The 27,450-nt window shown below is 43.2% G+C and overlaps 2 protein-coding genes across 2 annotated transcripts in view; both read left to right on the top strand.

Annotated features, from left to right (window-relative positions):
• Nucleotides 1-27,450, top strand: part of ephx2 (epoxide hydrolase 2, cytoplasmic) — a 46,686-nt gene that overhangs the window by 18,597 nt on the left and 639 nt on the right. The gene's annotated exons all lie outside the window — the stretch shown is intronic.
• LOC117250025 (NLR family CARD domain-containing protein 3-like) lies at nt 1,621-26,138 on the top strand. Its single transcript, XM_078165591.1, has 13 exons — nt 1,621-2,228; nt 9,405-9,435; nt 9,934-9,978; nt 11,399-11,509; nt 12,775-12,885; nt 14,402-14,512; nt 14,801-14,879; nt 14,995-15,181; nt 19,373-21,158; nt 22,406-22,579; nt 23,362-23,535; nt 24,106-24,152; nt 24,268-26,138. Exons 2-13 carry the CDS (start codon nt 9,428-9,430, stop codon nt 24,807-24,809), a joined length of 3,375 nt encoding a protein of 1,124 aa, XP_078021717.1. The 5' UTR covers nt 1,621-2,228; nt 9,405-9,427; the 3' UTR covers nt 24,810-26,138.

Genomic DNA, 27,450 nt, shown 5'->3' with positions numbered 1-27,450 from the left:
CACTAAATGACCCCAAAGAGACCCAAAATGACCCCAAGGAGACACTAAATGACCACAAGGGGACACTAAATGACCCCAAAGAGACCCAAAATGACCCCAAGGAGACACTAAATGACCACAAGGGGACACTAAATGACCACAAGGGGACACTAAATGACCCCAAGGAGACACTAAATGACCACAAGGGGACACTAAATGACCCCAAAGAGACCCAAAATGACCACAAGGAGACACTAAATGACCACAAGGAGACACTAAATGACCACAAGGGGAAACTAAATGACCACAAGGGGACACTAAATGACCCCAAAGAGACCCAAAATGACCCCAAGGAGACACTAAATGACCACAAGGGGACACTAAATGACCCCAAAGAGACCCAAAATGACCCCAAGGAGACACTAAATGACCACAAGGGGACACTAAATGACCACAAGGGGACACTAAATGACCCCAAGGAGACACTAAATGACCACAAGGGGACACTAAATGACCACAAGGAGACACTAAATGACCACAAGGAGACACTAAATGACCACAAGGGGACACTAAATGACCACAAGGGGACACTAAATGACCACAAGGAGACACTAAATGACCACAAGGGGACACTAAATGACCCCAAAGAGACCCAAAATGACCACAAGGAGACACTAAATGACCACAAGGGGACACTAAATGACCACAAGGGGACACTAAATGACCCCAAAGAGACCCAAAATGACCACAAGGGGACACTAAATGACCACAAGGAGACACTAAATGACCACAAGGAGACACTAAATGACCCCAAAGAGACCCAAAATGACCACAAGGAGACACTAAATGACCACAAGGGGACACTAAATGACCACAAGGGGACACTAAATGACCCCAAAGAGACCCAAAATGACCACAAGGAGACACTAAATGACCACAAGGGGACACTAAATGACCACAAAGGGACACTAAATGACCCCAAAGAGACCCAAAATGACCACAAGGAGACACTAAATGACCCCAAAGAGACCCAAAATGACCACAAGAGGACACTAAATGACCCCAAGGAGACACTAAATGACCACAAGGGGACACTAAATGACCCCAAAGAGACCCAAAATGACCACAAGGAGACACTAAATGACCACAAGGGGAAACTAAATGACCACAAGGGGACACTAAATGACCCCAAAGAGACCCAAAATGACCCCAAGGAGACACTAAATGACCACAAGGGGACACTAAATGACCCCAAAGAGACCCAAAATGACCCCAAGGAGACACTAAATGACCACAAGGGGACACTAAATGACCCCAAAGAGACCCAAAATGACCCCAAGGAGACACTAAATGACCACAAGGGGACACTAAATGACCACAAGGAGACACTAAATGACCCCAAGGAGACACTAAATGACCACAAGGGGACACTAAATGACCACAAGGAGACACTAAATGACCACAAGGGGACACTAAATGACCCCAAAGAGACCCAAAATGACCACAAGGAGACACTAAATGACCACAAGGGGACACTAAATGACCCCAAAGAGACCCAAAATGACCACAAGGAGACACTAAATGACCACAAGGGGACACTAAATGACCACAAGGAGACACTAAATGACCAAAAAGAGACCAAGTCATTGAGGAGAAAAACGTGGAACAGACACACAGAGTTTTCGTCATTATGTAGTAAGATGAGATGACAAACCATGTATGTCAAATTATTTTAGAATCGGCCAATAGGGGGCGCCACAAGTCCCAAACAAGTGCAATGGTCTGTCTCAAAATCTGGCTGTAATCAATGACGGTTTTATTCAAACATCAACAAACTCAGACTAAGCCATTAAAGCATGTTTAATGCAGGTGTCCTAAACTGTCAAAGGTCTTGATCTCACACATCTTCAGCTTTTAAAGGTCCATGCTGGCGTGAACCCTGGAAATGCTGCTTGCTGCTATATTTTAGAATGGTTTTTACATTTCCAAAATATACACATTTAGATGGCCTTGCACCGAGCCTAAAGAGATTTGTCTCTGACACAAAGTCACTCAGACAGACACTTCACCTGCTCATTACTCTGCATAACTTTACTACATGTACTTTGACCTCAAGAAACCCTCTGAGGCTTTCCACCCTTCTCCCCACCCCCATCTCTCTCTCTTCATATTTTCTGAAGCGGTTGTTCACTTTCATTTTTACTTGTAGCCATGGCGCAGTCTATATCTTGGAGCAACTTGACCTGAAGGTATGGTAATTTATTATTTTCAGCTTTGTTAACCTGTATATTTCAATAAGTACAGTTTGATTACAGAATATTAAAAAATCAGGCACAGGCTGTTTTTCTCTGTGTTCGTAAGTCAACCTGTACACTGTGCTGGTTGTTCCTTTCTTGCCTCGTGAGTTACAGTCGATGGAAGTTGTTCAAGTTGAGCTTTAAAATCTCCGAGGGGATAACGGATCTATTGAAGCACCTAGGACTAGTTGGGGACTGAGAAATAGTTTCAGTTAAGAGAAGACAGACAGTCTTTACTTTGATACAGAAGGCCTTGTTTGTTTTTTTAAGTCAAATGTTGACTTTATTTATCTTTGGGTCTCTCTTCTGCCAGAGAGTCCACTCGATGATACTTGTACGTATCATTAGGCTGCATTTTGTTATTCAGCTGGATGATGACAAAACTCCTCTGAATATGTCACATAAAACACTTTAAAGTAACACCAGACCTGAAGTAAAGACTGGGCGAATAGTTAATGACTGATGACGTCTGTCTGACCCAAATGGTGTACTAATAATAAAGGGAGCCAATTAACAGTGTCTGGATTATTAATTTTTCATGTGGCAACAACAAACAAACAGACGGAAAACGTGACTTCCATTTTTTTTAATCGCCAAACCAAAATGGAAAAAGAATTACCATAAACCAAACATGGACTGCTTGGACTGGTTTTTGTCTTTTCTTTTTATTCTGTAAGAAAAAAAGGAAAAATGTCTGTTTCCTTGTTTTTCGTTTTTGGTTTAAAATGGGAAAACAGTTGAATTTTGGTTGCTTGTTTTTAAATTACAAATGAACTAGTCCACACCCATTGAGTGCACAGTTGCCCACGTACAGTTTGAGTGTGAATCTGATAGTACGATTGCTTTATTGAAAGTACAGTAGTACCATTGCCAATAGTGGGATAGTTAGTGGGCTAAAACTGTACATTAGTAGTTGAGGCAGCACGTTGAAAGGCAGATAGTTAAAGTGTTTACACCAACATTGGTCCACAGGGGGAGCCACAGCGATCGGTCGCATTTTAGCCATTTTGAAGCATTTTTCTGTTGTTATAGCGCCACCCAGTTGCCAATTAGAGTTAAATTTCTCCAGTCACCTTGAGGCGTCCTGTTCTACATATCTACCAAGTTTAGTAAAAATCCATATGGCGGTTAGGCCTAGATAAGAAATGAGCTCTCTAGCGCCCCCATTTTGTTTGATGGGGTCAATAATGGAGGGGTCCCCTCAGATTATGTGTGGTCATATGCCTACAAAGTTGCGTGGTGATGGGTGAAACCCTTGAGATGTTATACACCTTTATGTGATGAGCCACGCCCTCTGCAATATTCATTGCCTTATAGAAGCTCAGTTTTAGTAAGTTTTCCAACTTTTGCCAAGCGGGAACTTTAGATATTGGTCCCTAGATTATGTTCACCCAGTTTCATGCAGATCGCTCAAACTTCCTAGGAAGAGATCCATTTGAAGTGTTTTTCAAAAAATTCAAAATGGCGGAAAATCTATATAAGCGGAAGTTATGGGTTCTTGAGGCAAATGTGTTCCTCATGAGGAGAGGCATCTCTGTGCAAAGCTTCATGTCTCTACGACATACGGGGCATGAGATATGCCCATTCAAAGTTTGACATTTCAATGGGTTGCTATTACTATTACAGCCTTATTACAACCAAAATTAGCTACAGCCAACATAGGGAAAATACCCCAAGAGTCAGCGAGAGCAGGGGTGGAAGATGACTCACAGGTGGATTACACGGTAACAGACATTGGAAAGGACACGACTATGACTTGGACCGGTGACTCAGTGAAGGATAGGGGCACGGACCTATCCACCAGTGCTAGAATTAGCAGCACTCAGGGCAAGGTGAGCGCATCTGTAGAGGGCAAAAGTAGCATAGTTGAGAACAAGATGCTTCAGGTTTGTCCTTGCGGCTGGCAGAAAGTAACATCAGTGAAAGGCCTCAGAACTCATCAGGGAAAGAAGAAGTGTGTGGCAAAGAAAGGGCAGAGTAGCCGCATTGATCAGTACTTCCTAAGAAGTCAGTCGAGTCAGTCGGATGAAGTCCAGCGGCAGGTAGAAAACCACAGTTCGCAGGATATCAGTAACGCTGCCACTGAGGAGGAGGGGGTAGTAAGAGAGGATGCAGGTGACACTGAGGCCAGTATGCTAGCCAGAGAAAGAACTATGGAGCAAAAGGTTAGAGTTAGATGGCCTAGAGCAAATGACAGTAAAGAATGGGAGATAGTTAATAGAGACTTGTCAGTAATCTTGAGTAGGCTTAGAGGAAATGCAATAGAAAGGTTAGAAAAGATGGGAGATATAATGTATTCATATGGTGTAGAGAGGTTTGGGGTGCATGAGAGAAAGAGGAGTGAGAGGGTACAGTCAGGTAAGTCTAGGCGGCAGAGAGAAATAGAGAAGTTAGTCAAGGAAAGGAGACAGTTAAGAAAGCAGTGGAAAAAGGCTACAGAAGAAGAAAGGGAGGGAATTAAGGTGTTGCAAGAGGAGTTGAGAAGCAGGCTAGCAGTTCTTAGAAGGGCGGAGCATCTCAGGAAAAAGAGGAGGAAGAAGGAATATGCTAGGACGGGTTTTTTCAGGGACCCTTTTAAGTTTGTTAAAGGATTGTTCAGCCAGGAAAAGGGAGGGCAGCTTAAAGCAGAAAGGTTAGAGGTTGAAGAATATTTGAGAAACACGTATTCAGATTTGGAGAAGAATAGGATAGTAGGTTTCCCACCTGATATCCCTCCATTAGGAGGGATAGAGCATGAGATGGATGTCAGGCCACCTAGGTGGAAGGAAGTTCAGGAGGTGGTCAGGCGTGCAAAGGCTTCTTCGGCCCCAGGGCCTAATGGAGTCCCCTACCGGGTTTATAAAAGTGCGCCTGATACCCTTAAATTTTTGTGGAAACAGCTAAGAATAGTTTGGGAAAAACAAATTATACCAAGAGCATGGCGTAGGGCAGGGGGTGTCCTCATTCCTAAGGAGAAGGAGTCTGTGGACCTTAGCCAGTTCCGGATGATTTCTCTCTTGAATGTGGAGGGGAAGATTTTCTTTAGTGTAGTAGCGCAGAGACTAGCTAGCTACTTAGAAAGGAATAGCTTAATAGATACCATGGTGCAGAAGGCAGGAATACCAGGTTTTTCAGGGTGTTTAGAGCATACTAGCATGATCTGGCACCAGATTCAGGCAGCGAAGATTAACAAAAGGGACCTACATGTAATATTTTTAGATCTTGCAAATGCGTTTGGTTCAGTACCGCACAGCCTCATTTGGAGTGCGTTTGACTACTTCAGAGTGCCACAGGTAGTTGTTAACTTAGTGAAAGCATATTTTCAGGATATTAGGTTGTGTCTAAGTACAGCAGGTTTCACAACAGGTTGGCAGAGGCTAGAAATAGGCATCATGGCAGGGTGTACAATTTCTCCATTAGCATTTACTATGGCAATGGAAGTAATCATCAGGGCTTCTAAGTGGGTGGTAGGTGGGGAGAGACGGCAGAATGGGTTGCATCTTCCACCAGTTAGGGCTTACATGGATGACATGACACTGGTGACCACAACAATGCCATGTACAAAGAGGCTACTAGAGAAGGTAAATAAGAACCTCAAGTGGGCCAGCATGAAAATCAAGCCTAGTAAATCTAGAAGCATCTCGATATGTAGAGGGAAGTTAAGTGATAGGAAGTTTGTCATAGATGATGAGGACATCCCAACAATTAGGGAAAAGTCAGTAAAGAGCTTAGGTAGGTGGTACAATGTAGAGTTGAATGATAAGGAACAGGTGGTGAAATTTAGAAAAGATGTGGCTGAAGGATTGGATAGAATAGATAAATCAGAACTTCCAGGAAAGTTGAAGTTGTGGTGTTTGCAATTTGGGCTATATCCTAGGTTAATGTGGCCATTGTCAGTTTATGAAATTCCAATATCTGTTGTGGAAAGAATGGAAAGGTCGGTTAGCTCCTACATTAGGAAGTGGTTGGGCGCTCCTAGGTGCCTAAGTAGTGTTGCATTGTATGGAAAAGGGATACTTCAGCTGCCAGTATCTAGTTTAACAGAGGAATTTAAATGTACCAAGGTCAGGACAGAGCTCTTGTTATCTGGGAGTAAGGACGTGGTAGTTAGGAGTGTGGTTCCAAATCCAACCAAGGGGAGGAAGTGGAACCCAAGATCGGCAGTTCAGGAGGCAGAGGCAGCTCTTAGACATGCAGAGATTGTAGGTAATGTTCAGTTTGGCCGGGGAGGCCTGGGGCTTGGCTCAGGTAAACCGGTATGGAATACAGCAGGCCTCAAAGATAAAAGAAAGCTGGTTGTAGAACAGATACGCAGACAGGAAGAGATAGTAAGGGGTGCAAAGGTAGTGGCCCAGGCTAAACAGGGACAGTGGTTGAATTGGGAAAGTGTAGAGAAGAGGAAGCTTAGTTGGAGGGACCTGTGGAGTATGGAGGAGAATCGTATTAGATTCCTGGTAGGGGCTACATACGATGTGTTACCAACCCCCCAGAACCTAAAACTGTGGGTAAATGAGGACCCATCATGCCCATTGTGTTCACGTACCGCAACTTTAAAGCATATTTTGTCAGGCTGTAAAGTTGGCTTGTCACAAGGCCGATATACATGGCGACATAATCAGGTGTTGAAATGTTTAGCTGCAGGCATCGAAGGGAAACGAAGACAGGTGAATTCAGAAGGTGTTAAGGATAGGAGTTTAGCAATTCAGTTTGTCTGTGAGGGAGAGAAATACAGAAGGGATAAGTTAGTGAGGAGGCAAGGGTGTGGCCGCCTAGAAGGTGCTTGTGATTGGGAAATGCAAGTAGATTTAGGGGGAAAGCTTGTTGTTCCTCAGGAAATAGTCTGTACCAGGCAGAGGCCTGACTTAGTGTTGTGGTCAGTGAGTCAACAGATAGTTTATTTCATTGAGCTGACAGTTCCTTGGGAAGACTCAGTGGAAGAAGCCTATGAAAGAAAAAAGCTTAGATATGCAGACTTAGGAGCAGAAGCTGAGCAGCGAGGATGGAAAACTAGGATTTGTCCAGTGGAAGTGGGGTGTAGGGGATTCATAGCAAGATCAACTGTCTCACTCCTGGGGGAACTCGGAGTGCGGGGACAGAATTTGAGGAAGACAGTGAGGGAAATGTCAGATGAAGCAATTAAATGCAGCCAGTTTATCTATTACAGAAGAAATAATGTCAGCTGGGGGCCAGCAGGGGGAACTACTAAGCAGGGCACATAACTCCTTGAGATCAGGTGGAGAGATCCACTTCCTGTCAGGAGAAATCCAGGAAGAGGAAGGTTATTTAAGTGTGGGAGTGGCCTATTGGAATCCATTTTGTTTGAGGCCATGCGGCAAGGTGAGTGTGCTTGCTGATCCTGTAAGTCCAGTTAGCTCCTTTAACTTTAGCTTATATTGTAGTTATGCTATGTAGTGTGTGAAATAGAGTATGGTGAATGTGACAGGAAAGCTAGTATCAGCATTGCTTCTGCCTGGAGCTCGCATGTATGGAGCCTGGGTTTGGTTGAAGATGGCAGTGCTGTTTGGGCTGAGAAAGCCATGTGTAAGTAAGAAGGAAATCCAGGAAGAGGAAGGTTATTTAAGTGTGGGAGTGGCCTATTTGAATCCATTTTGTTTGAGACCATGCTGCAAAGTGAGTGTGTTTGCTGATCCTGTGAGTTCATTTATCTCCTTTAACTTTAGCTTACATTGTAGTTATGCTATGTAGCGTGTGAAATAGAGTATGGTGAATGTGCTAGTAAAGGTAGTATCAGCATTGCTTCTGCCTGGAGCTCGCATAAACGGAGCCTGGGCTTGGTTGAAGTTGGCAGTGCTGTTTGGGCTGAGATCACTGTCCAGCCTCCTGGAGGTGTCATTGTTGTGAGGGCTCGTCCTGGGGAGGTAGACTGTACAGCCTAACCCGGCGGGGGAGTGTGATAGCCTAACAAGGCTTCCTTCCCTGGGTCTACCTCCTCTGTGGTAGTATAGGTAAGGTAAAGGAGGTTGTTCGGTTAGTGCGGGGAGCAGTGAGACCTGGCATTAGGGGAGTGTCTCTGGGACGCCAGAGATCACTGTCTAGCCTCCTGGAGGTGTCGTGGGACTAACTAGACGAAACACCGGTGAAAGGAGGTTCCCACCCGATGACCCCAAAGACATGTTAGTTATCACTGCTCACGGGTCTGTATAGTTAAGCCTTGCCATAATAGCTTATCGTAGGGCTTAGGAGGATTATTCACTGAGCGCTGATCCCTTTTTTTTTTTTATTAGAGCACAAACTTCTTGTGTTTATTTGAATATAGCGCCCCCCTTTGGCCAATTGATGTAATATTGCTTCATTGGCATCCTCCCATGACCCTCTACCACTGTGCCAAATTTCACATGGATTGACCAACTCAGTGAGGAGAAAAACGTGGAACAGACACACAGACTTTGAGTTTTCATCATTATATAGTAAGATTACGAAGTATCCAATGATACCTGGACCATAAACTTTATTTTACATTAAGTTTTAGTTTATAACGATGTGTGAAAGAAATTCGGCGTCTGTCTCCGCTCACAGTGGGCAGCTGGTGAACCTGAATCTGGCAGAGAGTTGGAGGGAGACAGTGTGGTTTTACGTCAGACTATCTGACTTTTTGTTAAACTTAATGGTGGGTTACAGAGACTGGCTGTACTTAGATGTTTTAATGGATGGTTTAATTAAGTTGCTGTCTGTTAGTCACTTAGTTCTCACCAGGAAATGGTACATCAAATAAAAAGCTCTGCACTGGAAATTCACTGTACTTCAAAGTAAAGTGTATTATCTACAAACTCCTTACTTAAAATCCGTTCTGAATGCACCCATGAACCGCATATCTAGACAGAGCATGATGAGTCAGAGATGTTGGCGCCTATCTCCTCACCAGCTGATCATTCCGGTTAATGTGCATTGTTTGTGGACACACCTATATAAAAGATGATTGTACTGCACATGGTTTCGGTGGTAACTACATGAGAATGACGTGTGTGAGTGTGTTATGCAGTTTGGCTGCATTCCTCCACAGGCAAAAATGTTTGCAAATGAAAAGCAGATCTGAGAATAACCACAACTCTTACAGTTCAGTTCAGACAGGTCAGAATAAAAAGGTTTCTCCTCCTTGTCTTACTTTGGTTTTCTTTCTTTTCTTTTCAGCATGCTGGAGCGCAACTTGGAGCATGGATAGGTTTGTAATTATCAAAACGTCAGAGTGATAGTGTGAAGCCAGTTTGTCAGTTATGATTATGTTCATAATGTGTATGGTGTTCGGTCTAGCAGTCCCATCTCATTGCCAGGTCGTCAAACACCACCACTTTGTCACGCCCCTTGGTGTGTGATATCGACGCTGAGGGGCGTAACCCTACGTTACATTACATTACGTAACAAGCATACTTATTTTCATCTAAAACATCTTTATTCTAAACCTGACCGCAACCGTTTCACAATGTTAACTGCTGCGTTTCAGCTGTTTGGCCTGTGTGTCGTTAGTAAGGAGTGTGACAATTTGTCTGTATTTGACAGCCTGGGGATGAGACTCAACAATTAACAGCCATCCAGAATTACATGCCTTTGGTTGATAGTACTTTTCTTGTCAATGCCTAGCTGGAAGTTGTCTTCTTATCTAACAGCTGGTGGATGAGAAAACAGATAAGTGTCCTCACTGTTGGGTCTCTCTCTCTCTCAGGATCAACTCTACGCTCGAACATGGACCTGACTTGGCTGGTAAAAGGTACGAATTAAAGGCGACAGTCAACATTATTCTGTACTTTTTGTTTATGTCAACAAAACTCATCTCATCTACCTAGTTTTTATGGCTGCGCCTTTTTATTGTTGCCAGGCAGTCACCCCATCACCTCGTTACACTGACCTTCCTGTGTAATCAATCGACTGTTACTGTTATTGTAGTCTCGCTCACCAGACCTTTCTCAAGAAAAGAAAGGTCTGGCTGGGCCGACTCTCACTTTAAGATTGGAGAAAAAAACGCCCCGGCTGCTTGTATTTCTTTCAACCAATCACAATCGTTCTTGGCAGTGCCACAGCAACAGTGCGCTTGCAAAAATATTGCCGGGGGGAAACAGGTTTTGGTGTAACACGCCCACAAAAATATCACCTACAGGACGCGAACCATGGCAGAAAAATGGCTACATCCCTGCAAGATCAAACACCGCAAAAGTTAGTAAAGGACGTGTTGAAAACTGCAACTGGAGGCGGTAGGGCGGGACTTCAGCGGGTGGCTTGTTCCGCCCAATGAGAGGCTGATCTATGCAGCGAACTTCCGCCCACTTAGACTACTTTTATTGTATCCTGCAATAACGCCAAGCGCTTACCGTGCAGAAACGCCAGGTGCATTGCAACGCAACAAGCTTCATTATCATTAAAAACAATTACAAAAAGCGCCTCCAGCTGCTAAAACTCTTTCTGTGTGATCAGGGCCTACCTAGTGTCTTAAATCCGTCCTGTGGGTCTTCCATTTTCCTCTTTTCAGGGGTGAATACAGACTACCACCATTTGCTAGTATGGAGAGTTATTTCCTCTTACCCAGGCGCAGAGCTTCATGCTGGTTGGCTGTTGGCTGTCATCTGTGTGGTGTGTTCAGGTGTAACGTTCTGACAAAGACACAGTTGATGTGAGGCAAAGCAACAGTTGGCCTTTGTCACAGGTAGTTCTCTGATTTTGGTGTATCTGGACCTTCAGCTCGTCTCTCCATACTTTCTGACTTCCTGTCTGTGGCTCTCAGCTCCAGTCCCATTGGTTCCTAGTGAAAGTATTCAAAAACACAAATATAGTTTCAGGTTCAAAAAGTCTCAGCCATTTCCTTTATACAGAATGTAGTTTTTATCAAACAGGAGGAAAGAGTGCATTTGTCTAGGTCTATTTTCAGCAGCAGATTGATCCACATTTGGTGCTCTAGGGAGTATTTGTGGCAGCAGGATGGTGTTTGTAGGGTTGAGTCAAAATAAAGAATAATTTGGAAAATGTTACTGCCACAGAAAAATTCTACTCAGTGTAACTTACTGTCTTCTACATGTTTGATAATACACTACATTTTATAAAATGTTTAGTTTGAGAAAACATGCTTTGATTGGGTTGTACATTACTTTGAGTGTTATCGCCACCTACTTGCAATTGAAATCATGTGTTTCCCTCAGTGTCCAACAGGAGAGACCAGTGTCTCCAGTCAGCTGTGTGTCCATGAAGAGTGAGCGGTCCATGGGTGAACCTAAGAACTTCACAAATGGACACCACCCTGACAGTAACAGGTGGGGATAAAACAACGACAGTGAAAAGAAGTTTGGTTTGTAAAAAGACAGCACTGCTCATTTGTTCAAATATAATAATAATATGAATAAGGGAGAAGTGTGATTTCCCGTCATACACTTACTTGTAAAAGTTGAAAATCTGAGCTTCAGCGACCGATTTACACTGTGATAGCCAATCAGCACTGAGATCCTCCGGGGATGTATGACGCTGAGGAGGTAGCGGCAGAGATTCATTCTTTGATTCAGTGATTTAATGTGTGTACGACACGAGAATCAACGCAAAATATTCTAGCGTTCAAATTGGGCAAATAATGCACATTTATAATGTAATGCACGAATAAAACAATCTGCGCGATTGAATTACGTGTAAAGTCAATGTAAAGACGCCATAGGACGCAAATTCCCCTCGGGCCGGTGCGATTGATGCAAATTATGGGAATTAAGTAAGTAGTGCAATTTTTTCTGAGTTGAAAAATCTGAACTTCAGCAACCAGTTTGCACCGTGATAGCCAATCAGCACTGAGATCCACTGGGGACGTACGACGCAGAGGATGTACTGGCAGAAGTTCATGAATTCATCAGTGATTTCACGCTTGTACAACGTGAATTATTTATACATGAAGCGAGTCGATGCAAAATATTCCAACATTCAAACAGCGTTTACATGTAAAGTCGAAGTAAAGACGCCATTAGATTTGACTTCCCGCTGGGCACTGTGATGGATGTGACATGAATGATGCGAATTAAGCGGCGTGAATGAACCAAGTAGCGCGATTTCACGACCAATTCACGTCGAGATAGCCAATCGGCAATGAGATCCTCCAGAGATGTATGATGCCGAGGACGTACCGGCTGAAGTTGATTTGTCGATTCAGCAATTTCACACGTGTTGTTCGTGCACATGAAGCAAGTCACCACAAAATATTCTAGTGTTCAAATTTGCATTGCATTTGTTGTGAACACATTAGGCAGCGTCTTCATGTAGGATCCTTGAGGCCTCGGTTAGAGTCGGGGTTCGCTCTCAGGAACAAAGGCAGAACTAACGTGACATTATCAGGATGAAATTCATTTCAACCTCAGAGATCGTCTGAAATAGACGGATCTGGAAGCTTGGTGAAATAGTGACTACTTGCAGAGGCCTGCCTGACCTGTTTGACTTACTAAAAAACAGATGTGGGCAGCAGTTCAGATGTCTGAAACAATAAAAACACCAAACTTATTGTCTACTACTACTACTTGCAGTTGAAATCATGTGTTTCCCTCAGTGTCCAACAGGAGAGACCAGTGTCTCCAGTCAGCTGTGTGTCCATGAAGAGTGAGCGGTCCATGGGTGAACCTAAGAACTTCACAAATGGACACCACCCTGACAGTAACAGGTGGGGATAAAACAACGACAGTGAAAAGAAGTTTGGTTTGTAAAAAGACAGCGCTGCTCATTTGTTCAAATACTTCAATAATACAACCCATGTTTACATTTACCTCACCAGAGCGACCTCTGCTGGTTTCCTGAACAATGACTGCTCTGTTTCACAAACACAGGCAAAAGTAGCATGACGTTAGCCCTTCTTACACAGAGATGGCGCCATAGAATCGCTACAAAGTCCCGTCTTCATACTGTCTTTCCATTTTTACACAGAACCAAATGATGGTGGCATCATTCCGCTGCCAAAAGAGAGATGACAGATGTGACGTTTAACACAGCAGCATCGACCTCTGGTGTGACATATAACATACACGTCAGCAGTTAACGTATAATCATCATTTACCGTCTCTGTTATATGGCGGCTGATCTCATCCTCTGCTCAGAGGGTAAAGAGCTCCTGGACCTCATTGTTTTCACAAACTGTGGACATTTGGATCCCTGGAGAATCTCAATGCTGATTGGCTGTCGCTGCACAAATTGGACACTGAAGTTCAGATTTTTCAACTCTCGCAAATAAGCATATGATGTGAAATTGCGCTACTAGGTTCATTTGCGCTGCTTATTTTGGCTCATTCACATCACATCCTTCTCGTCCATTGTGCCCGCCGTGCTGCCCCGCAGGAATTTGTGTCTCATCACATCTTTACATGGACTTTCCATTTAATTCACTTGAGCAAAATTGTTTTATTCGCGCCCTTTGTTGTGATGTGTTCACACCAAACTTGATGCGAATTTTCACATTGCGTTACACACTTGAGTTTGAACGCTAGTTTTTTTGGTTGCTGAGGTTCTGATTTTTCAACTCTGTTGTATGTAACACAAAATCATGCTACCCGCTTCATTCACGCCACTTAATTGGCATATTTTGTGTCATTTGCCTGACATCCATCGCGTCCATCACGCCACCCGGCAGGAATTTGCATCTAATCATGTCTTTACATTGACTTTAGGGACATTGTTCTTCTTCTTTGAGTTAGATGCTAACTGCTAATAGCAGCTTTTTACATCTTTCGAGTTGGGTCGCACACATAATATGTCATCAAAGCTTCACACCCATCTGCCCATGGTCCTGTCCTGTCGGCTGTCCTGTTATACAGACACTGTTTCAGCACTGTTACTACCTCCTGTAGCGGCCTAAAGGCGAGACAACTCTGTCCCCCCATATTGCAATTGTACGTTATATACAGAACAGCGAGGTGGCATAACGGTGTGAAATTCCTGCCTTGAACAGGCAGTGTAGAAGGGGCTACTGTTAGGATGAAATTAATTTGGTCATCCTCACAAATAGATGGTTCTGGAGGCTTTCTGGCGTTACGACTGTTTTTGAGGCTAACTGACCTTTAACGTGGCAGCCAGCCAGGAACACCTGCCAGCCACAGATAACTGGCTTGGTAACTTAGAGATATACCTAAAATGTAATCACAATTTTTAGTTTCATTTGATGAGATCAAATCATGTGTTTCCATCAGTGTCCAACAGGAGAGACCAGTGTCTCCAGTCAGCTGTGTGTCCATGAAGAGTGAGCGGTCCATGGGTGAACCTAAGAACTTCACAAATGGACACCACCCTGACAGTAACAGGTGGGGATAAAACAACGACAGTGAAAAGAAGTTTGGTTTGTAAAAAGACAGCACTGCTCATTTGTTCAAATACTTCCCATGTTTACATTTATCTCACCAGAGCAACCTCTGCTGGTTTGTTGTTAGAATTACAATTGTTGTGAACCATGTCAATATTGAAGAACGAGCATATCAAGTTACTCACACAGACATATTACAACCGACAAACTACAAGAAAAGAAAATCTCCCTCCACCCCCACAAATAAGGGGGATGTAATGACAGCTGTTTCCCCTCATGTTTTCCTCAGATTCACTGAGGAGAGGTCAGAGGTTCCCAGGTGTGACGGTGCAAAGCATTCTCAAACAAACCAGGACTCAATATTTATGGTTTGTATATACACAACTTTTTTACTTCAACAGCTTTAGAGTGGCAGGTTTTAAGACATGGAGATGGATTTGAGGCTGCGTAATATAAGTAATAGTGCTTTGATATTTTTCACAGCTTCCTCAGGAGAACATTGTCACCTTTGTGAGGGAGGGGCTGAAGATGTTTCAGAGGATTTTGAGTCCCGATTACCAGGAATGCTCAGAGAGACAGGGTGAGGAGGAGTATGAGGCACTTCTGAAGTTCACACTGGACTTCCTGAGGAGAAAGAAGCAGGAGGAGCTGGCTGACTGTCTGCAGAGCAGTAAGAGGATTTTAATAGATTATGGCTATACCTAAAACCCCCAGTTCATCAAATAAACCACTAACAAAGACTTTTTGCTTTTATTGATACACAGAATACGTCAAGAAATGGACTAGAATGCATTTGAATGTCTTAACTTGGGAATATTAGTTCAGTACATTTATTGGAAATGGCCTCTTTTCAGTCCTAATTGGGGTCCAATCACAGACTGCAGGTGGTTGCAAAGGCCCTTTTGAAACTGAAGGAATTCTCATTACTTTTCTCCAAATAGAATCACATTTTTGAAGGGCTTAAGGTGCTCAAGAACTCGAAAAATTACATGTGATATAGGTCTGGCTCACAGGTGTCACAAAATGGCTCAGTAGTGCCCCCTATTGAATTTATACAAAGCAGCCACCAAAGCTGGTTTGACCTGTATGTAGGCAACTTGGTAGGCACATGTAACGTCCCAAGACATACAAGTAGTTATTTGGAGACATGCCCTAATCTCAACATGAAGTCAGCCATTTTCAATTTATTCTGCCATTTCTGTGCATTTTTTGGACATTTCCAACCACCAAATTCTACTTAAGTTATTCTTCAGCCCAAGTGGACGTTTGTAGCAAATTTGAAGAAATTCTCTCAGGCATTCGTTAGATATCGCGCTCGCAAGAGTGACAAGGATGCAAGGTCAAAGTGACCTTGAACTGGGACCACCAAAATCTCATCAGTCAATTGCAGAGTCCAAGTGGTCAGTAGCTGTTTCTAGCTCTGGTAATCTCACTGTACACTTGGTATCCCTCAACATCAGAATGACAAATTTAGCAACTAGCCTAACAGTCCCAGTGTCCTCAAACAAGATGACAATAATGTCCCAGTGTCCTCAAACAAGATGACAATAATGTCCCAGTGTCCTCAAACAAGATGGCAATAATGTCCCAGTGTCCTCAAACAAGATGACAATAATGTCCCAGTGTCCTCAAACAAGATGGCAATAATGTCCCAGTGTCCTCAAACAAGATGGCAATAATGTCCCAGTGTCCTCAAACAAGATGACAATAATGTCCCAGTGTCCTCAAACAAGATGACAATAATGTCCCAATGTCCTCAAACAAGATGACAATAATGTCCCAGTGTCCTCAAACAAGATGACAATAATGTCCCAATGTCCTCAAACAAGATGACAATAATGTCCCAGTGTCCTTGAACAAGATGACAATAATGTCCCAATGTCCTCAAACAAGATGACAATAATGTCCCAGTGTCCTTGAACAAGATGACAATAATGTCCCAATGTCCTCAAACAAGATGACAATAATGTCCCAGTGTCCTCAAACAAGGTGACAATAATGTCCCAATGTCCTCAAACAAGATGACAATAATGTCCCAGTGTCCTCAAACAAGATGACAATAATGTCCCAATGTCCTCAAACGAGATGACAATAATGTCCCAATGTCCTCAAACAAGATGACAATAATGTCCCAGTGTCCTTGAACAAGATGACAATAATGTCCCAATGTCCTCAAACAAGATGACAATAATGTCCCAATGTCCTCAAACGAGATGACAATAATGTCCCAATGTCCTCAAACAAGATGGCAATAATATCCCAGTGTCCTCAAACAAGATGACAATAATGTCCCAGTGTCCTCAAACAAGATAACAAGATGACAATAATGTCCCAATGTCCTCAAACAAGATGACAATAATGTCCCAGTGTACTCAAACAAGATGACAATAATGTCCCAATGTCCTCAAACGAGATGACAATAATGTCCCAATGTCCTCAAACGAGATGGCAATAATATCCCAGTGTCCTCAAACAAGATGACAATAATGTCCCAGTGTCCTCAAACAAGATAACAAGATGACAATAATGTCCCAATGTCCTCAAACAAGATGACAATAATGTCCCAGTGTACTCAAACAAGATGACAATAATGTCCCAGTGTCCTCAAAAAAGATAACAAGATGACAATAATGACCCAGTGTCCTCAAACAAGATGACAATAATGTCCCAGTGGCCTCAAACAAGATGACAACATGACAATAATGTCCCAGTGTCCCAGTGTCCTCAAACAAGATGACAATAATGTCCCAGTGTCCTCGAACAAGATGACAATAATGTCCCAGTGTCCTCAAACAAGATAACAAGATGACAATAATGTCCCAGTGTCCTCAAACAAGATAACAAGATGACAATAATGTCCCAGTGTCCTCAAACAAGATAACAAGATGACAATAATGTCCCAATGTCCTCAAACAAGATGACAATAATGTCCCAGTGTCCTTGAACAAGATGACAATAATGTCCCAATGTTCTCAAACAAGATGACAATAATGTCCCAGTGTCCTCGAACAAGATGGCAATATAATGTCCCAGTGTACTCAAACAAGATGACAATAATGTCCCAATGTCCTCAAACAAGATAACAAGATGACAATAATGTCCCAATGTCCTCAAACAAGATGACAATAATGTCCCAGTGTCCTCAAACAAGATGACAAGATGACAATAATGTCCCAGTGTCCTCAAACAAGATGACAATAATGTCCCAGTGTCCTCAAACAAGATAACAAGATGACAATAATGTCTCAGTGTCCTCAAACAAGATGACAATAATGTCCCAATGTCCTCAAACAAGATGACAATAATGTCCCAGTGTCCTCGAACAAGATGACAATATAATGTCCCAGTGTCCTCAAACAAGATAACAAGATGACAATAATGTCCCAATGTCCTCAAACAAGATGACAATAATGTCCCAGTGTCCTCAAACAAGATGACAATAATGTCCCAGTGTCCTCAAACAAGATGAAGTAATGTCCCAGTGTCCTCAAACAAGATGACAATAATGTCCCAGTGTCCTCAAACAAGATGACAATAATGTCCCAGTGTCCTCAAACAAGATAACAAGATGACAATAATGTCCCAGTGTCCTCAAACAAGATGACAATAATGTCCCAGTGTCCTCAAACAAGATAACAAGATGACAATAATGTCCCAGTGTCCTCAAACAAGATGACAATAATGTCCCAGTGTCCTCAAACAAAATGACAAGATGACAATAATGTCCCAGTGTCCTCAAACAAGATGACAATAATGTCCCAGTGTCCTCAAACAAGATGACAATAATGTCCCAATGTCCTCAAACAAGATGACAATAATGTCCCAATGTCCTCAAACAAGATAACAAGATGACAATAATTTCCCAATGTCCTCAAACAAGATGACAATAATGTCCCAGTGTCCTCAAACAAGATGACAATAATGTCCCAATGTCCTCAAACAAGATAACAAGATGACAATAATGTCCCAGTGTCCTCAAACAAGATGACAATAATGTCCCAGTGTCCTCGAACAAGATGACAATATGATGTCCCAGTGTCCTCAAACAAGATGACAATAATGTCCCAATGTCCTCAAACAAGATAACAAGATGACAATAATGTCCCAATGTCTTCAAACAAGATGACAATAATGTCCCAGTGTCCTCAAACAAGATGACAATAATGTCCCAATGTCCTCAAACAAGATAACAAGATGACAATAATGTCCCAGTGTCCTCGAACAAGATGACAATAATGTCCCAGTGTCCTCAAACAAGATGACAATATGATGTCCCAGTGTCCTCAAACAAGATGGCAATAATGTCCCAATGTCCTCAAACAAGATGACAATAATGTCCCAGTGTCCTCAAACAAGATGACAATAATGTCCCAATGTCCTCAAACAAGATGGCAATAATGTCCCAATGTCCTCAAACAAGATGACAATAATGTCCCAGTGTCCTCAAACAAGTACTTCCTAATTAACAGTGTCTTATCTTGTTCCTGTTGCTAAAATTTGTCAAATTTGTTGCCATATCAAAACTACAAACATCATTAATCATACATAAAGAAGTTTCAACTATAAACTGTGATCAGATTTTGGACCTTGTCCACTTCTGTGTCAGGATCGGCTGCAGACTGACTTGGCAGAGTTGGCTGCCATCTTGTTTTTACATGGATTAGTGTAGTGTGCTCTTACTACCACTAGATGGCACAAAAAAGGGTCCACGAACGAGGACAACTGGTCTGAGTTAAGTAGGATGAAGTATGAGGTCAAGTAAACCCAAAATGTGTGGGGGATATGTATTGTTGATGTATCATATCTGTTGTTATGAATAGGACTGATCTGTCTATTGTTAATTTGTCATTTCCTTATCCAGAAACCTCTGCTATGTCCAAGAGTAAACTCAAATCTGCCCTGAAGCAGAGGTCTCAGTGTGTGTTTGAGGGGATCGCTAAAGCAGGAAACCCAACCCTTCTGAATCAGATCTACACAGAGCTCTACATCACAGAGGGAGGGACTGCAGAGGTCAATGATGAACATGAGGTCAGACAGATTGAAACAGCATCCAGGAAACCACACAGACCAGAAACAACCATCAGACAAGAAGACATCTTTAAAGCCTCACCTGGAAGAGATGAACCAATCAGAACAGTGATGACAAAGGGAGTGGCTGGCATTGGGAAAACAGTCTTAACACAGAAGTTCACTCTGGACTGGGCTGAAGACAAAGCCAACCAGGACATACAGTTCACATTTCCATTCACTTTCAGAGAGCTGAATGTGCTGAAAGAGAAAAAGTACAGCTTGGTGGAACTTGTTCATCACTTCTTTACTGAAACCAAAGAAGCAGGAATCTGCAGGTTTGAAGAGTTCCAGGTTGTGTTCATCTTTGACGGTCTGGATGAGTGTCGACTTCCTCTGGACTTCCACAACAATGAGATCCTGACTGATGTTACAGAGTCCACCTCAGTGGATGTGCTGCTGACAAACCTCATCAGGGGGAAACTGCTTCCCTCTGCTCGCCTCTGGATAACCACACGACCTGCAGCAGCCAATCAGATCCCTCCTGACTGTGTTGACATGGTGACAGAGATCAGAGGGTTCACTGACCCACAGAAGGAGGAGTACTTCAGGAAGAGATTCAGAAAGAAGCAGGTTAGAAGAATCATCTCCCACATCAAGACATCACGAAGCCTCCACATCATGTGCCACATCCCAGTCTTCTGCTGGATCACTGCTACAGTTCTGGAGGATGTGATGAAGACCAGAGAGGAAGGAGAGCTGCCCAAGACCCTGACTGAGATGTACATCCACTTCCTGGTGGTTCAGACCAAAGTGAAGAACATCAAGTATGATGGAGGAGCTGAGACAGATCATCACTGGAGTCCAGAGAGCAGGAAGATGATTGAGTCTCTGGGAAAACTGGCTTTTGATCAGCTGCAGAAAGGCAACCTGATCTTCTATGAATCAGACCTGACAGAGTGTGGCATCGATATCAGAGCAGCCTCAGTGTACTCAGGAGTGTTCACACAGATCTTTAAAGAGGAGAGAGGACTGTACCAGGACAAGGTGTTCTGCTTCGTCCATCTGAGTGTTCAGGAGTTTCTGGCTGCTCTTCATGTCCATCTGACCTTCATCAACTCTGGAGTCAATCTGATGGAAGAACAACAAACAACCTCACTGGTGATTAAAGACTCTGAGATGACACACTTCTACCAGAGTGCCATGGGGAAAGCATTGCAGAGTCCAAATGGACACCTGGACTTGTTCCTCCGCTTCCTCCTGGGTCTTTCACTAGAGACCAATCAGAGACACCTACAAGGCCTGCTGACAGAGGAAGTAAAAGGCCCACAGACCAATCAGGAAACAGTCCAGTACATCAAGGAGAGGATCAGGAAGAATCCACCTCCTGAGAGAAGCATTAATCTGTTCCACTGTCTGAATGAAGTGAAGGATCATTCTCTGGTGGAGGAGATCCAACAGTCCCTGAGTTCAGGAAATTTCTCCACAGATGATCTCTCTCCTGCTGATTGGTCAGCTATGGTCTTCACCTTACTGTCATCAGAACAAAACTTGGACGTGTTTGACCTGAAGAAATACTCTGCTTCAGAGGAGGCTCTTCTGAGGCTGCTGCCAGTGGTCAAAGCCTCCAACAAAGCTCTGTAAGTACAGAGACAGGTGGAAAGATTCAATACACATTCATTAAACACTGGGCCTCATGCAGCAACGGTTTCAAGACACACTTCTGTTTTCACAGGAAATTTAACGTTTACATTCAGTCTCTTTCAAAACAAACGCACTACGTCGGTACAACACCGCAAATTGACCTTTTTTTCCTTCAACAAAAGCACATGGCTGGGTTTCGGCAACAAAACTCTTGGTTGGGTTTAGGCAACAAAAACATGTGCTTGGGTCTAGGCAACAAAGGCACGTGGTTGGGTTTCGGCAAATAGCATGTGGTTGGGTCTAGGCAACAAAAACATTGTTGGGTTTAGGCAACAAAAACATGGCTGGGTTTCGGCAACAAAACTCTTGGTTGGGTTTAGGCAACATAAACATGTGCTTGGGTCTAGGCAACAAAGGCACGTGGTTGGGTTTAGGCAAATAGCATGTGGTTGGGTTTGGGCAACAAAACCATGTGGTTGAATTTAGGCAACAAAAAAGCAGGATGAAAGCTGAAGTGTTTGGGGCACCATTATCTGCTCAGATTCAACCAAATGCTTCAAAACTCATTGGACGATGTTTCACAGTGCAGTTGGACATTGACCTGAAGCATATTGCAAAAGCAACCAAAGACATTTTTAAGACAAAGAAGTGGAATGTTCTGCAATGGTCAAGTCATATCATCTGACCTGAATCCAATTGAGCATGCGTTTCTCTTGCTGAAGCCAAAACTGAGGGCAAAACACCCAAAACACAAGCAGGAAGTGCAGACGGCTGCAGTAAAGGGCTGGCAGAGCATCACCAGGGAAGAAACCCAGCATCTGGTGATGCCTATGTGTCCAACACTTCAGGCAGTCATTGACTGTAAAGGATTTGCAACCAAGTATTAAAACTGACTGTTTAATTGATGATTATGTTAGTTTGTCCAAATACTTATGAGCCCTTAAAGTCGGGAGACTGTGTGAAGAAATGGTTGTAATTCCTACACGGTTCATACTACATTTTTGAAAAAAGCCTTAAATGAAAGCTAAGAGTCTGCACTTTAAGCACCTATTCATTGTTTCATTTAAAACCCATTGTGGTGGTGTACAGAGCCAAAATGACGACAACTGTATCATTGTCCAAATAATTATGGACCTAACTGTATAAGAACAAACATAAGAAAACATTTGTTCATATATCGTTTCCTGAATGAGGCCCAGTGTCTTTTTCATAGATGTTCTTCCTTTTCTTGTGGTTTCTTCAGGCTAAGTGGCTGTAATCTGTCAGAGAGAAGCTGTAAAGCTCTGGCGTCAGTTCTCAGCTCCCAGTCGTCTTGTCTGAGAGAGCTGGACCTGAGTGACAACAACCTGCAGGATTCAGGAGTGAAGCTGCTGGTGGCTGGATTGGGGAGTCCACACTGTACTCTGGAAACTCTCAGGTTAGGGTTCATTAAGATAGTCAGCAGATGGCCATTTATCTCTTCACTTAAAAGGCAACACAAGTATCTATAGTATCTATCTATCTATCTATCTACACTAACCAAACAAAAATTTAAACGCAGTACTTTTGTTTTTGCTTCCATTTTTCACAGGTTAAGTAAAAGATCTAAGACCTTTCTTATGCGCTCAATAGATTTATTTGTCTCAAATTTCCGTTGCAACTTTGTTCAAATCCATCTTAGTGAGCAGGTGTTTGGTCTTCTGCTAGTGTCCTTGTCACTACTGGTGGAAGGCGGTATCTGCAGCCCAATCAGGTTGCACAGGTAGTCCAGCCTCTCCAGGATGGCACAGAGCAACTGTCAGACCTTGCGCTGGTGCAGAGGGCCCTGGGTTCCTCCTGGTGCAACGATACGACGTTATGTATCGGTGCATCTGACGCCGCCAAGTACAGACTGTCCAGGAGCTCACTGATGCCCTGATCCAGGTCTGGGAGGAGATCCCCCTGGACACCATCCACTGACTCATCAGGAGCATGCCCAGACGTTGTCAGGAGGTCATACAGGCACTGAGTCACATTATGAGTTGCCAATGATTTACTTTGATTTTCAGTGTGATTTTGAATCCAGTCCTCAGTGGGTCGATGATTTTGGTTCCCGCTGACTTTTGTTTCGTCATTTTGTTCTCAACAACAAATTGTACATCAGTAAAGATTTTCAATGTGAATATTTGTTCATCAAGATCTGATGTGAGATTTAAGTGTTCTCTTTTGGTGTCTTAATAGGTTGTCAGGCTGTCTGATCACAGAAGAAGGCTGTGCTTCTCTGGCCTCAGCTCTGAACGTCAACCCCTCCCATCTGAGAGAACTGGACCTGAGCTACAATCACCTCGGAGACTCAGGAGTGCAGCCTCTGACAGCTGGATTGGAGAGTCCACACTGGAGACTTGACACTCTCAGGTAGGTGGGAGGCTTGCTCTTGAAGGCTCTAGAGCTGGAAACAAAAGTGTCTGTTATACACTCACCAGCCATTTTATTAGGTACACCTTGCAGGTACCAGGTCGGACCCCATTTTTCAGTATTGATGTCATAGATTCAACAAGGTGCACCACATCCCAAAGGTGCTCTACTGGACTGAGATCTGGTGACTGTGGAGGCCACTGGAGTACAGTGAACTCATTGTCACGTTGGAGTGGCACCTGGTGTGGTCTTCTGCTGCTGTAGCCCATCTGCTTCAAGGTTGGACAAGGTGTTGTTGCTTCAGAGATGCTCTTCTGCACACCTTGGTTGGAACCAGTGCTTATTTGACTTCCTGTTGCCTTTCTATCATCTTGAACCAGTCTGGCCATTCTCCTCTGACCTCTGGCATCAACAAGGCATTTTGGCTCACTGGATATTTGCTCTTTTTGGGTATTTATTGGGTAGATATTTGCATTAACGAGCAGTTGAACAGGTGTACCTACTAAAGTGGACAGTGAGTGCATATTTCAGCCGATGTTACATTGATTAAAGGTAAATTCTTTGTTGCAGATTGTACCCTAATGGCGTCCAGTGGTTGAAACGAGTTTTCAGGAAGTGTAAGTGTATTTTCAATTTGATTCTTGAACTAAAAGCTGAACTTGTTCAGCTGTTTAGATGGAAAACTTGTCTTAAAACTGTGATGTCATTAATTTGTTTTGTTCTTTCTCTCAGATATCCGTGACCTTAAACTCGACCCCAATACAACAAACAGACATCTCTTCCTTCTAGACAACAACACAAAGGTCATGCCATTAATTGATGAAGAGCAATATCCCGCTCATCCAGAGAGATACATCACGTGGCCCCAGTTGCGATGTAGAAACGGTCTGACTGGTCGCTGTTACTGGGAGGTTGAATGGGAAAGAGAGGTCAATATCGCCGTGACTTACAAAGATAATGATGACTGTTGGTTTGGAGGGAACGAGCGCTCCTGGAGTTTGTACTGCTGTCAAGGTGTTTACTCTGCTTTGCACAATAAAAGCAGCACACCCATAAATCCTCCCCCGAACTTGTCCTCCAACAGAGTGGGAGTGTACCTGGACTGGGCTGCTGGCACTCTGTCCTTCTACAGTGTCTCATCTGACAAAGTGATCCACCTCCACACCTTCTACACCACGTTCACTGACGTTCTTTATCCTGGGTTTGGGTTCCGCTTGGGGCCAGGCTCCTCTCTGTCTCTGTGTGCGCTGAAGGCACTGTCAAACAGAGAGTGAAGAAAGACAACTGCTGACAAGCTAATTTAAACTGTGCAAAGTTGAATTATGTCTACGTTAAAAGCTAATAACTTTACATCAATAACTACTGTTTAAAAGTTGCAATGTAAAAGAACTGACTCGTGATGAAGTCACAGAAAACTATTATTTGAGTATCCCTCAGCTCTACAGAGCATTTTTGTGACGTTATAATGCCCTATTACGTGGATTGTTCTGTTGTGCCTACCCCACACGAAGGAGCTGCAGTCCACCAGGAATTATCCACTGCCCTGTATGAGCAAGCTGCAGTTGTCCAGGAATTATCCACTGCCCTGTTAAAACAAGCACAAGTAGCAGTCGTCCAGGAATTATCCACTGCCCTGTACAAACTAGCAGGAATTATCTACTGCCCTGTATGAGCAAGCTGCAGTTGTCCAGGAATTATCCACTGCCCTGTGAAAACAAGCACAAGCAGCAGTCATCCAGAAATTATCCACTGCCCTGTGTAAACATGCACAAATAACAGTCATCCAGGAATTATCCACTGCCTGTTGTCAAAGAGCACAAGTAGCAGTTGTCCAGGAATTATCCACTGTCCTGTGCAAACTAGCAGGAATTATCACTGCCCTGTATGAGCATGCAGCAGTTGTCCAGGAATTATCCACTGCCCTGTGAAAACAAGCACAAGCAGCAGTCATCCAGAAATTATCCACTGCCCTGTGTAAACATGCACAAATAACAGTCATCCAGGAATTATCCACTGCCTGTTGTCAAAGAGCACAAGTAGCAGTTGTCCAGGAATTATCCACTGTCCTGTGCAAACTAGCAGGAATTATCACTGCCCTGTATGAGCATGCAGCAGTTGTCCAGGAATTATCCACTGCCCTCTATAAACAAACACAAGTTAAACATATGTAACTTATGTGGATTGTTATGTTGTGCCTACTCCACATGAGAGGGTGCTGCAGTCATCCAGGAATTATCCACTACACTCCATAAACAAGAACAAGTAACAGTTGTCTGGAAATTATCCATAACCCTCTATAAATAAGCACAAACTGCAGCTGTCCAGGAATTAGCCACTGCCTTGTATAAATAAAGTAAATTTGATGTTATCCAGAAATTATCCATTGCCCTGTATAAACACTGTGTAAAACTTGAAAACACTGTGAGCCTTGCCAGAGAATGAACAATCACCAAGAACAGACTAAAAAAACAGTTTTTTAAACTCTTCTTTTTGGAATATTTCCATTTTATGTTTTTACGATATGCTTTTATTCATGTTGTCTCATTGACTATATGCTAACATTTGTAGTTCAAACTCTTTTAATAAACAGTACTGTGAATTAAGGTGTTTTTTTGTTTGTTGGTTTTTTGTACGCCTAAGTGCTGGTGCCGCTGAAGAGAGAGGGGACAAATTCAGTTGTCGGGAATACAACACACTTTTAATTGAGACTTGATGCCATGGGCCAAATTTAAAAACTAAAATATAATGTCTGGGCACGTATCTAGCCCTTTCACATATTATGGTCACTTCAGAGGACAGATATTTAAACACCATTGTCTTGTATATGCCTGGGTTTTGATGCTGTAGTTACATTTAAGTCCCGAGAGTGGACCCTTGTGCGTCATGCCATACCACTGCCACCCAGTGGCCAGGTGTTGTCACCGCAACACAAATCTCTGAAAACCAAGATGGCTGACAGGATGCAAGAGATGTTATACAGCTCAAGAATACCTATATGATACTAATACTAATAATAATAAAAAAAATAATAATAATAACAATAGGTACAGAGAGCACAATCTAACTCCAAAGTCGTCGAAATCTTACGTCCAACGTACCCTGGGTGTGTTGGCTGTTGACATTCTGGGACGCCGTGTCAACTTCAGCCTGTTACATGCATTGTCTGTTTTCAAAATACACTTCTGTTTTCACAGGAAATGTACAGTTTGCATACAGTCTCTTTCAAAATAAAAGCACTACGTCAGTACAACAACGCAAACTGTCAAAACTACAAACACATGTGGTTAGGTTTCGGAAGAAAGAACAGGGTTTGGCTTTGCAGTCTTACAGGACGTGAGCACTGCTCTCTCGAGCGAAGGTTGGTGTTTGTTGGACCCCTCCACCCTGCCCTACACGGACTTCAGCCTACGATTTTTATGTCAGAACATCAACGAACACAACTGACCACTCGGTGAGTTTCATGGCTTTGAAAACGAACGTTTAGGGTGGTTTTAGGACAGGTTCACACATGGCCATAGGCAGCAGTGTTAAGCCAGGCAGGGGAAAGCAAAATTCTCCGAAAATGAGCAGTCATCACTATTTTGGTCTGTTGGTTAAAGAGTGTCCGTGTGGATCAGACTCACCTTCAGGCTGCTGTGTCTTCTGTCCTGTGTTCCTGCAGCAGCTGGAGGCTGATTGGCTTCCACCTTCGTTTACCAGATTAAAAGCAGCTGCTCTCAGACAGGAGTCCAGTCTTTTGTGTTTCCATCAAGTGGAAACTGCTGTGGTGTCATGTGAAGGAGATCTGGGACACAAACGTCCTGAGGACACTCTCAGAGAGCTCCTAACTCAGCCTAGACACTTTTAGTGAGGAGTTGTAGCTGCAGGTGTGGTTGACCCTGTTGACCCTGTTGACCCTGTTGACCCTGGGATCAG

This window comes from Epinephelus lanceolatus, chromosome 24 (genome assembly GCF_041903045.1).
Source record: "Epinephelus lanceolatus isolate andai-2023 chromosome 24, ASM4190304v1, whole genome shotgun sequence".
NCBI classification, from domain to species: Eukaryota; Metazoa; Chordata; class Actinopteri; order Perciformes; family Serranidae; genus Epinephelus; species Epinephelus lanceolatus.
This window is presented reverse-complemented; position numbering and strand designations above follow the sequence as displayed.

Coding starts and splice junctions, on each gene's coding strand:
- LOC117250025 (XM_078165591.1), top strand. Junction 11,510..12,774: donor CACCACCCTGACAGTAACAG/GTGGGGATAAAA, acceptor TGTTTCCCTCAG/TGTCCAACAGGAGAGACCAG. Junction 14,880..14,994: donor ACCAGGACTCAATATTTATG/GTTTGTATATAC, acceptor TATTTTTCACAG/CTTCCTCAGGAGAACATTGT.